Source organism: Corvus brachyrhynchos, unplaced genomic scaffold (assembly GCF_000691975.1).
Source record: "Corvus brachyrhynchos isolate BGI_N302 unplaced genomic scaffold, ASM69197v1 scaffold152, whole genome shotgun sequence".
In the NCBI taxonomy this organism is placed as follows: Eukaryota; Metazoa; Chordata; class Aves; order Passeriformes; family Corvidae; genus Corvus; species Corvus brachyrhynchos.
In genome coordinates this window covers 907,558-920,414 of record NW_008237447.1, presented here as the reverse complement: position 1 = coordinate 920,414, position 12,857 = coordinate 907,558, and the positions used below count along the sequence as shown (strand labels likewise).

The following is a 12,857-nucleotide window of genomic DNA, read 5'->3' as shown; positions in this document are numbered from 1 at the left end:
GAGTCTTCCACAGCCATTGTGACAAATCTCTCCCTCTTTCAGTCCTCACCCCACTTTGGTCAGAGCTGTCCTGCTGAGCAGCCCCACAGAGAAATCTGCTGGCCTTGCTCGAGGGGAGCAGGACCCCGAGGATGGAGTCTATGGAAGGCAAGAGCATCCCACAGAAACGTGGCTATCCCCAGTTCATAGAGAGTGAGTGTAACATGGAACATGGACTGCAGCTGTCAGTCTGCCCTCAGGAATGAGGGAAGGACATTTCCCAAGGACCAGAAGTGACAGAAGGAACTGGGCAGGCTCTGCCACAATGACTAACAGAGTCAGTGTGTGAGGACCCACTTGCAAGGACAGGAAAGCTGGAGTTGAAGGAATGAGTGATTTGAAATGTTTTTCATTTCCCTTACACCTGACTCTGTTGCTTTGAATCCTTCCTGTTTACAAAGTTTCTAGTTCATAATAATGGCACATAGCATTTTCCTCACCTTAGTTTCAAAGCTTTTTGATCTTCTTTGGTGGGTTCATGGTCAAAACAGATTCACCTTGGGTTTCTGGCTGACACAGGGACCTGCCACTGGCCATCAGCCTCTGTGATATCCCCTCCTGCTGGACATGCTCTAGGTACCTGCTCGACAGGATTTGGTAGTTCAGCACCAGGCTGCAGCCTTGGCAGGTTGCAGCAGTGGCTCTGAGGCACTTCTGAGGTTCTACACCTACAAACAGGCTCTCATGTTAAGCAGCTGGGTGAACCAACAGGAAAACAGGGAGCATTTCATCAGAGCCTGTCCTACGTTTCAAGGAAGTCCTTCAGCACAGATAAAGGAAAAAAGGAATATGTCATGGCACTGATTTTCTTTTTTTACAGCACAGCATTTCCTGATTAAAAGCAGCTCTAGCCATGATGAACAGGACAGGCACTAACTACTCTATAAAACTAATTGTTCCTTGTCGGGATCCAGCAGAAAATTACAGGATAAATACTGGCTGAAAGCCTCTGTTTACCGTTTGGGATCTTTCCTGCATGTCACTGGGAGAGAGGCTGCCTTGCCACTCCCAGTGCCTCACGCCAGCTGGGCCCATTAGCCCAGGCTCAGAGCTGAGACTGTCACTTGACTCCTGTCACTGGGCACTCGGTGCCAGTGGAGCTCGCTCACACGGGCAATTAGCAAGGCTCAGCCCTCATGTGAGAACGTGTTAAGCTGCAGCGATGTTTATTTTCCCTTTCAAGCCCCGTACTAAGAAGCAGTGTGAAGCAAGAGAGGTTTTGAGAACTAAATGAAGGACATCTCTGCTATAAAGTAAAATCTGGGCTCTTTTTTTCCCCAGCTTGCATATTAAAACCAAGAGAAAACCTTGCAAAGTCACTTGTTTTCCTCTAAGTCAGCTTGCAGTTCTGTATAGAACTTCTAAGAAATGGGAGTTGCAGGAAAATTATCAGAACACCTCTATTTTAGGCCTAAATGAAAAGTAAACATATATTCTGCATATATAAATATACAGGCTCTGTAATCCCATTACAACATCTACATTAAATTCAGTAGATGCACCACAGTACTTACTGCAGTACAGAGAAATTAGATGAGTTCCTTATTTTGGCCATACATCACTTTTTAAAGTGTAATAGAAAAAAAGGTGAAATAAGTTATTTAATGCTCATCTATCTTCTCTATTAGAATTCTGTCACTGTGCCCTATCACGGGAATATACAAATTCTGCACATTTTGTGACAGTAGTAATGAGCATGCACTCTGGCTCTGAAATAGTTTCAATGATAGATATGAAAGTTACTAAAAAAATCAGCTTATAATTAGCTAATTCTTAATGTTGTGATAAAAATTGGAACTGAAATGTAGTTGAACATTTTGGTATCAGGAGAAAATGCTATATTGGGACTTATTTGAACAATGGTCACATTTGAACAAGCCTTTTCATGTTCAAGAAGTTTTCACTTCACTGGAATCCCCCTACAGCACCATAAACCAAAAAAACCCATCCCCAAACCTCTCACCCAAACCCCATTTGTCATTATAACAATTTACTTGCATCACATAAGGGATTAAGCATTAATGAACTGAGACTTAAACCATGCAAGGAAGGTCCTACATGTCCAGCTAGAAGGTAAATTTCAGTGAAATAAAAATTAAATTTTAATGTATGAATGGAAGGCTTAACAGCATGCTTCCAACAGTGAAGCTGGTAAGGTTCTTTCCTCTCCCATCTCTCTCTTTTACAAACATATCCTTGTAAACGAACACAAATTACCAGAAGAGGAAACAACATGGGAAAAGACCCTCCACAGCCAACAAAACCAAACACAAAACGCAAAGAAGAATGAAAAAGGCCTCCCACTTACACTTAAAATAAACTTTTCCAAAGTTTATTACACATCCCTTAGCCAAAAATCAAAACAACTTCCCTTAGCATAGCCAGTATGTTTACTGAATCACATGACTGAAGCAGATGGGAACAAAGCCAATAATTCCGACTGTTCTTCCTATAGCACAGACAAATCTGCAGCTGGAATACAAGAGGCACCAGCAATCAGCTGTTCAAATGAGATAAGACAAACTCACACTTGTGGTGTAGGCGGCTTCGGGGTCGTCCTCCAGCACCCGTGACAAGCCAAAATCCGAGACTTTGCACATGAGGTTGCTGTTGACCAGGATGTTCCGCGCTGCCAGGTCCCGGTGGACGTAGCCCATGTCTGACAGGTACTTCATGCCAGAGGCAATCCCCCGCAGCATCCCAACCAGCTGGATCACTGTGAAGTGCCCATCGTGCTTCTGCAAGGGAAGAAACAGCACAGCTACTTTCTATTTGTTTCATTCTAGTGATCTTAACCACAGCTCTTATTTAAAATACTTTTGTCACCCATCCAGCCAAGCTGCCCATTGCAAGCTTGTTTTTTCAACTACTTAAATTGGCTGGCAGTGCATCCCATCTCTCATTGTGCAGCTTATCCCCCTTTCCTACACATTTTCACAATCTTCCCACTGACAACATTTAATTTCTTTCATACTTGGTTACCATGAATGCCTTCTCCCAACACTATTTTTAGTACAAGAAAGAGAAAGGACACAAAAATCTTCACCTATTACTCCATGGCCTCAGGAAACAAAAACCCCTCTTTTTATTGTCTCAGCCTTGATTGTCTGCATTAGGGTACTGTTGCTACCTCACTTTTTTTTTTTTTTTTTTTTTTTTTGGGAGGGTTTGTTTGTTTAAAAAAAAAATCCCAAAATAACCTGAAAAAAGTCTGAGGATTTAGCTCATGCTTGTTGTGCACCTAAAACCTAATCTCTGAACACTAGATTAAAAAGGAGATTTGGGGTGAGATTCAAGGGTTATGTAGCTTTCCCAAAATCTTCCTAGCTGATTAGGGTTAAGCTCAGACCCATGAATGCATTAAACTGCTTAGCACCTTCTGAAATGTCCTGGAGTTGAACACGTACATCAGAGTTATGTCATTAACTGTGCTTGCCCAGCTGGGCAACATTGCTGGGCCTCAGTTTCTCCATCTGCAGTATTAAAGTGAACACTTCTTTTTTGTCCTGCATCAGACAGCTCCTGAATGGCAGTGGGGACCAAGGGAGTGCACGCACAGAAATGTGATTACAGGCTCTTTGCCTTGTTTAGGCCTGCCCTACCTACCATTCACAGCAGACTGCTTGCAGGAGTATTTTTGTGACCTCAACTGGCAGACATTTAGCTTCTTGTGGATTATTCAGTGAGCCAGGATTTTTATGTTAGCAGGAACAGCCAAACAAAAGCCAACAACTCCTGCAAACAAGTTAACTTTCCATTTTCTCTTTCAACACTTTCAGCATTGGGCTACAGACAAATAGCAAATTCGGATCAGCATTCAGGACATTTCTACTGCTTAGCTCATGCATTTAAACAAGATGATTTTTATAGGGAAGAAGCTTACAGGAAGTTCAGCCAATTCTTTAGATTCACCAAAGCAACAGGCTGAACTGTATGGATATGCTTAGCTTTATCCCTGGTCAGCAAAGTATTTCAGCATTTCCATAATGATTCAATGATTTGGGGCCTATATCCAGCTAATCAGGATATGAACATTTAAAGACTAAGACAAAAACCAGAAAGAAAATGGTAAAAGGAAGATACCAACACACCCTGTCAGCTAGAAAACCTCACAGCCTTATTATACTTCCCAGCAAGATTTATATTTAAGGAGTCATGCTTCCATCAGTGGCTGAACACCACAGCCACGTGCCAATAAAGCACATTTAAGGACAATTCTTTGAAACCAGCTATATACAACTGATTCAGAGCAATTTTTCCCCTTTGAATGTGTCAGTGCCTTGTATCAGGGAAGTAAAGCCTTTCTGTCTCTAAAACCTCCACACAAAAGTGGAAGCAGATCTCCCCAAGCCATCAGGCCACACTCTCCCTTGTCGTCTCCATCAAGGCCACCTGTGAGCAGCTGGTTCTGCACAGGACATTGAGCAGAGGGTCCAGACACAATTGTAATGAGTCCCAAATTACCAGTGACAGGTGCTTTAAATAAACTCATTCCATTCAGCAAATAAGCAAAGAAAGACAAAAGATTATATTCTTAACTACTTTAAGCTGCTTCCTGTAAAGGAAGGACATTAACTCAATATTTTTGTAATGAAGCCACATGGGATTTGAATTTTGCCTTTTATTTAGTAATTCTAATTGTTCAGTTGATTCAAAAATGACAAAGCTGGTTGCCAACAGTTAATACTCTTCACATTTACCATGTATGGATTACTCTTTTCAGGTAACTGTAGAATTAGGATTTGGAAAAAAGCGGCAGTACCTGACTTTTGCAAAATGACCATTCAAGCCCCTCTCTACCCCAACAACAAAGCAACCTCTCAAAATTGTAGATTTCTACCTCCTCCTTATCTTCCTTAACAGCGCCATTCTTTCAACAAACCTCAGAGTCATCTGCAGCACCTCCCTTAACCTTTTGTCCTCTTGGATTGCAAGCATTCATTCCTTCCTTTTTTAATTTCTGCTCTTTCAAATCTAGACCATGCTTGGCTGATTTTTCATAAAACATACCCTTTTTTCTGCTCTTTCCAAGTCTCAGTACTTGCCTTACCAGTAGAGCAGTAATGCCTGAGTTTAAAACAATCTCATGCTTTTGCCATTCTCTCTTTTTCCTTCTTTCAAATTTCTCTGGGTTCTGCCTTGACACAAAAAGTTAAAGCTTCTTATCTTCACCTTTAAAGAAATGACAGACCTGCTAATGTACCAGTTGCAATTTTATTCTGTCCTCCTTCTCCCTCTTTGTATTTCTCAGAATCCTCTACTGCGTCTGCTCTCCTCTCTCTTTTCTCATGCTTGGTTTTATATTTTTTCACTGCCAGCCTTGCAGTTGGAACGACTACATTTTTACTGTCAGCAGAACAGTCTTTTCTCAATCAAGTCTCTTTGTAATCACTTCTGCATCGGTTTCCATGCCAGCTGTATCCCCTTACAATCTATAAACTGTTATCTTTCAATGCATCAAAATTTTTGTTTTTGATGTAAGCTGATCTGGATACAGACTGTGGGCTATATTTAACCTTTGGAAAATTCAACTAGGTTGATGAAATTATAGCAGTTAGAATCTGACCTCCTATCTTCAGCATTTTTTAAGTCCCCAGGTACAATCCTTTGGCAACTTTCCACTATCTTGTTTCATTCACTTGTCATATGGGGAAATAAAACACTCATCTGACCGATAGGATGGTTGTTACCCAGGGCTTTATTCTGATTCCCATAGCTTAGATTTGAAATATGTTTTTGATAGGATTCCCACTGGGCTGTTAAGGGTGTTAATCAATACTGGCAGCAATTCAGACCTCAGTGGGCTCACCACATTTATCCTATCATCCCATTAAATTTTAATCAAGCTTTGATGGCTTTGCTAAACTAACTTTTCTCAACAGCTGGGTATAGATGCAATATCTGAGCAGTTACTCTTGCATTTTTGAAGCCCTGAAAATGTGATTTTTATTCAGCTACAGTTTGCTTTTGAAAAGCTTATGTAAGTAAAATATTCTCCTACTGTTACAGAACTTTCAAGAGCACTGACATACAATGGGCTGGTGAAGAGGGTCAGTTACTGGAGGGGAGGAAAGAAGATATCCAGAGTTTCATTGTATTTTGCTCTCCAGTTTTCAGCTCCAGTGCCCAGTTTAGTGCTTTTCTACAAGCCCCTGGAATTTTTCTTCTTCAGAAGGTTTCTATTTATTTCACTGCCCAGTAACCTTTTGGAGGTGTAGCCACTGGATTTTTCTGTATTGTTTCTGGAGTTCCACCTATTCCAAAATCCACTTCTTTATTTGCCAAATGAGTCAGAACATTTTTAGGCCTTTATCCTCTGTGCAGGATTTGATTGCTACAGGTCTAAATATTTTATTGCAGATTATTTAGATCTCATTTTAGGTGGAGAGCAGCATTGAAAATGGTGTTTCTTTGTCTAACCTAGATCATATTCACCACTGACAGTTCCTACTGGTCACTGTGTGAAAGACGCAGTTTTTGCTGTGCGTTTATTGTTGCAGTTTTACTGTGCAAAGTAAATGGTAGAACTTTGTCCTGATAAATCTTCCAAAATTCAAGTTGCAGCTTGGTGTTTCTTCGAAGTGTAACTCATGCTTCAAACTATCATGTGTATCACACTAAAGTTTATATTTTTGGTACTAAATGAGGTCAACTGATAATTTCTTCTTCATTCAACTGTTGACAGAATTCCATGCAGACTTAATTATTATTAATAGGTTCCTTTAATTCAATTAAATATAATTACTTTAGTTCATTTTAAATGCTAATGAGTGATCCTACATGAGAATCTAAGTGACTCTTCAACCATTAAAAATATGGGTAATCTTTTTATTATTAAAAAGTATTTGCAAGATGAAGCCCTTCCAAAGGTTATTATGAGGTGCAATAACCACCCTCTGATCTGGAGGCACAGCAAGAGCAGCCCTGTGACCTGTGGCCCTGCTTTCCTCACGCAGCTACAGCAGGAAAGGGATGCCCTGGAATAACCAGGGGTCCCTGCCCGCTTTGGTGCACTGGAACACAGCTGTCACAGAATCACAGACCTGGAAGGGTTTGAGCAGGGAACAAATCATCTCTCACCCTGTGTCATTCCTGACATGCTTTTATAACCTGCACTTGAAGACCACTAGGGCCATTATTTCTTATTCTGTCCACTTTATACCATACTTTATATAAGGTGCCTCCCTTGAGCCTGGCACTTGGACTGGCACAGATTTCAATTCCTCTTTGCAACTGTTTTTTATGCCCACCAAGACCAAATATCTCTCCTGCCCTTTTCTTTGGGCTTCACACTGGTTCAGTCCACAGATCTCATTTCCTTGGCTACTTTTCATTTTGATTTTATTGTGGACTCTGCCCAACCACTCCATGCAGTTCCTGAAAAACTGAGGTGCAAACAAGGCAGTACTCCGAGGCCTTGCCAGTGTGAAGCAGAGAGGAAAAAAAACACTTCCCAGACCTTGCAGGGGAGACTCCTATTTGTCGATTTCATGGTGGTATTTGCTGTTTGCATTTGTCACAGCAATGCAAATGGCCCTGACCTACCCCAATTTCTACAGTAATTTCTTTCATCAGACTTCTGTCTGAACAGGCGTTTTCTGTCCTCTACTCTATAGCTGATTATTCCAGCCACAGTGGAGTATCGTGCCCTTGTCTTTACATATTTCTAATTAATTTTAAGCTAATTAGTTACTAAATTATTTCTTAAATTTGTTGTGATGATTTTAAATCCTAGCTCTACCCTGCTGACAGCCTGTGTTCCTTCTCAGCTTTGTATTGCCTGAAAATTTCATAGTTTAGTTGCAGTGTCAGGATCCAGAAGTTAAAAAAAATCTGGGGAAACACAGAGTGCAGAACAGCCCTACTTCATACATCTTTCCATCCAAATTCCATTCCCTCCACACAGGATGTAGCCGATACAGCAGAAATTTCATGAAGACCACATTTCTCTACCTGCTCACAAGGATCTCATGTGAGAGAGTTTTAAAGCCTTACTAAAGCCAAAGTTTACAAGATCAACTGCTTCTCCCTCAGCCACAAAGCCTGCGCCCTGCTACAAAAGGAAACCAGATCTGTTTGACAGAATTAGTTCTTGACAAATCCAGGTTAGCTCACACTTATCTCACTGTTATCTTTAAGATGCTTAGACGTTGTTTGATAATTTGTTCCAGAAATCTTACAGAAGTTGACATTAAGCTGACTGGCTTGTAATTTCTTGGCTTCTTTTTTCCTCTCTTTTAAAAGACATTCAAAATCCCTTCATCTAAAAGACACTGGCTCTGTTCTGATCTTCTGATTTCCCATTCTTGACAAATTCACAAAGGTAAAGAGCACACTGAAAGAGTCCACATAACCTATCAAATTCTTTTTGCCTTCTAATGTAAGACAGTTTGTAATAAATTTCCTGTTGCTCAGTACTAAGAATATTATGGTATTTAATGTGTAAGTAAGAAAATCTACATATTAGAAATCCCCAGCATTTCTAAATGAACTTCTCACAGCAGCATCAGAAATGCTGCTTATGTGTCCTTTTAGCAGGGTAAAACATTGCTTGAGAACAAATGCTGGCTCTGTAGCATCAGTGACAGCTTCTCAGTGCAATCTTAGATCACTTCAATACATGTTGCTTACAATTTCACTGGTAAGGTAATGCAATCTTTCAAATTCACTTTCTAATTGCTCAGTCTGATTTTGGTTAAAAAAAAAAAAAAAAAATTTGTATCAGCAGTTTCCAGGTTTCCAGTGCAGGTTTTCTATTTTACAGACTGATTTTTGAAAGCAAAATGCCACCTTTATCCTGCCAGGAAAGGAAAGTGCCTCCAATAAATTAAAGTGCACATGAATGCTGCGTGGGGAAGCAAAAGAGGGAATATTAGTTATGAGCACCAAGGTTGTTGCCTCTCTGAATGCAGATAAATAATAACAGGAGCCATTAAACTTAGAAAAGACCATCTGGCTTCTCTTCCTCACAGCTTACTCTGTCTGAGGAGGCCATGTTAGATGGATATACAACACACACTTTACTACATTGTTTCATAGACTTTGCTACAAGTGTTCATTTTTGTCTTTTCTCCCTTTCCCCTGAACTTGCTAAATGTGTCTGCCAGAGCATCTAAGCTGAAAAAAGGGTGAGTGTGATGGCAAAGCTGCTCTGAGAATAACTTCATAACGATTACTGCAAGAAAGAGCACTATATCATAATATTGTCTCCATCTAGTAACACTTATCTTAGCCTCTGCTAGGCCAGCCTCGAGGGATTAGAACTTGAAGCTGAATTCCAGGGTTTCATTTGCTGTACAGTATGCTGCAGTTGGTGCTCTAAGGCAATTAAGCAAATTTCTTACAGACTCTCTGAAATAAAAATATATGTGTGGCAGCATTTCCACTTACTGTGCTTGCCTGTATATAAATCTAACTTTTTTCAACAAGTATTTTAATTTTCTGAAGCAAATGGAAATATATCAGCACCAGCTTTTGGGTAGGAGGAGGAGAATTACAATGGCAAGCACAAAGGTGCTGCTGTGATTATCCCAGGTGAATGCATCGCTTCCTTTTACAGCTCTGAGATTCACAAAACTGGGGAAGACTGGAGCATCTTTCAAACCTAAATACCTCTGTCTATTCAGCACACCTTGGACGCTGAGCAGGAACAAAGCTCTGGTAGTCTGTAGCTGCAGGAAAGTATGAAAGAATTCAGTATTCTGGTGATATTTTTTGGTCCATTTTACATGATTCTGTGTAGCCAACACAAACCTCCTCCAAAAGGCAGCTTCCAGACATGTTCCTTTTCTGTGTTTAAATCCATGCCCACACTGCCTGATGCACGAGGAGGTGAGCAGAGACCACAGCCAGCATAGAGCTCTGCAGGTATCATTCTTCTCAAGAAGCCACCTCATCTCCTAATCACCCTGCTCCTGTCCATGTGATGCTAAATCCAATTATTTCATCCAAGAATGACCCCTTAAATGGAACTGTGAAAACAAAAGGGAGCAGATGAGATTTGAATCTGAATAACCCCATGAATCTGTGAGGCACAGGCTTAGAGAGTGGGCTCAGTGGGGATCGGTGTGGTGGGGTGAAAAGACCAACGTAGGGGAAAGGACTTTTGTAGGAATTATTGCAATCATCTCCAACCCACAGCAATGGCAAACTGCCAGACTGCTTGCTAACAAGGTTTTGTGGGTTTTCAGCTTTTTTTCTGGTTGTTGTTTGTGGTTATTATGCATCTCTCCTGGTTGTCTTTCTTGTCGTATCTTCTGCAGCCTGTAACAACAAGCCCGAGCAAACACATCTGACTGCACCTAGTCTGTCTTATCACTAACATCTTTCTATCAATACAGAGAGCTGCCCTTTCAACCCTTCTTGCCTTTATAATTTGCCTCATGTGCCTGCAGAGTAAGTGATTGCTGACATCTCCGTGACACAGGCAGGTGCTAAAACATAACGACAATGAGCCCCATCCGAAGTCTGTGTGTGAAGCTTGTAACAGGAAATTTTACCTGGGTCTCCTCAATTCCCAAAGGTCAGCCACTTTCTTTCCAAGCACGGATTTCCTCTGTCTGGAAGTTGTTGGTGTAATGCTGAAAGAGGCTTCTAGCCCCTGAGGAAATACTTAGCTGGAAACCCACATCCTTTTTCAGAGAAATCTCTCCAAGTGTTACCAGAAATGAAGCCACATGAACCTCATTTCTGGGCAGACAACTGCTTTATTGATAGAAAATTTCAGGTATACTTTTGTATATGATTAACCTACATGTCTCAATCTCATATGATAAAAAAATCCCAAACAACACTACAAAAAACTAAGTTCCATCTTTTGTAAATGAGTTTTATATAATTGTGAAAATAATGCAGTATTTCTGAGGAAAACTCAGTGTCAAGTGTATCCAGCAATTTAGGATGTCTGATGATGCACAATCACTGAAATTAATTACCATCATCTTACAAAATTGGTTCTAATTAGCTGATGCCTTCCCACTAGAATATCTCTGAAGCAGCTTCATATTGCAAATCCATGCCAACGTTTTTTACCCAAAAGCTCAGAGTTAGCAGCTGGCATACAGGATATTTTGTGGGGTGGGGAAGACATAATTCAGCCCAGCTTGCTGTTAAATCCATGCAAATAGCAGAAAGTGGACACTGCTCTCAGAAAAGCAAGGAAGTAAAGGCTGTTAAGATTTTAGGGGTAAAAGATTAAAGGCTGGGGGGAGGCTTCTGATTCATGGCACAATCTGTACTGGCATGAAAGCAAATATCCCACCATGGCTGTGAGGAGGGTGATGGCAAATGGAATTCTTCCTCTGGAATACCCTCATATGGTTCACCACAGAATCTCACTTTGAATTTGTAAGACTGACCCATTTTTGCTGGCTTTTGGAGAAACACAGATGGAGTGATGTACTAGGGAATTTTTGCCGGCTGTGATATGTTGGGAAGTATTTCTTATGGTGAGAAATGGACTTCTTTCTCCTCTGAGTAAAAACACTTTGCACTGGAACAATTGATTCCTTTAAATAATAAGAAAGACAGACTGTCTTATAAGCCCTTCCAAATCCCACAACATTTGTTATAGTCACTGAATGCCTTTCACTAGGATTGCTAAAGATAAAGCCTCTCTGCTTCTTTGTATCTTCACAAAAGCTTTTAAAAATGTGGACTTATATCTGCAGGAAACAACTATTATTAATGAAGCAGCTGGATTTCTTTTTAAATAGGTTACTTTGCAGCCATTTGCTCTGCTAATTATTAAACAGAAATGCTGACATATATCTACAGTGCTTTGGGATGTTGAATATTATCTAAAGTACATTTAAAAAGCATTTTAGAAGAATAACCCATATCTGAAGCGTGAATTGAAGCTGTAAAATAACATACATGAAAAACAGCTGCAGAAATTATTAGCTCACATTTCCCCCCCCCAGAGGTTCTGCTTCCAGATATATCCAATGCAATATGAGACGCATTGCTCCACAGTAACATTGTAATTCTGCTGATGCCACTTTCTATTAAAGTATCATAATAAGTAGTAACTGTTCTGATAAATGAATGCATGTGAAATAAACGTGGGATATAGATATCACACAGAGCCATTCAGAGGAAGGTAATTCTCTCTCATGAATTATTTCAGGACTTGGTTCCATTCTCTTCCATGCTCACATTTACACACACACACACACACACACACACACACAGACAGAACAATGTTTCAGATCACCAGACACATCTTCCTGGGGCACTGCTGAAAAATTACAGAGCAGGGAAGCTGCTACTCAAATCAGTGGCAGTCCCTCTGCTGCAGATGGACAGAGAGATGAGCCAGAAAGGAAAAGGGAGTAATTTTTAAAAACTACCCAGCGTCTAAGACATGGATGATATTAAACGTTCCGTAAAAATAGCTTGATTTTGAGAAATCAGCATATTCTCACAGGAAACTGTGGTGCTGGTGTGTTTCTGACAACACAATAAGTATCTTTTAGGTGTCTTGACAATGGAAAATGAAAAATTATTTGGGAGAGTCGGTGAAGAGGACAACAAGAAATGTTAGAGAAAAATTACTATGGAATAATCAAAACCAAAAGAAAGGAGAATCAGTGTCTACAGGTATCTGTGGCAATGGCTCTGCTGTACTCTCAGGGCTGTATCCTTTGTTCCAAATGCTCGTCTCTTTTTGCTCCCCCTCTTCCCAAAAGTACTGCCTGCATGACTTTCTCCCCTCTCATGTACATCTTCTTTCTAAAGTGCTGGGTGCTTTTCACTCCTGCTTATTCACTTTTTCCTCTTACCAGGTCCTTCTTCCTGCTACCAAAGCATCCTTCAAT

The 12,857-nt window shown here is 40.5% G+C and overlaps 1 protein-coding gene across 2 annotated transcripts in view; it reads right to left on the bottom strand.

Moving 5' to 3' along the window:
• The window catches only part of EPHA6 (EPH receptor A6), a 362,575-nt gene that overhangs the window by 48,517 nt on the left and 301,201 nt on the right, over positions 1-12,857 (bottom strand). For both annotated transcript variants that reach the window (XM_017731430.1, XM_017731431.1), the window contains one exon: positions 2,568-2,777. In XM_017731430.1, coding sequence (XP_017586919.1) covers positions 2,568-2,777 — 210 coding nt within the window. The remainder of the gene's footprint in view (positions 1-2,567; positions 2,778-12,857) is intronic.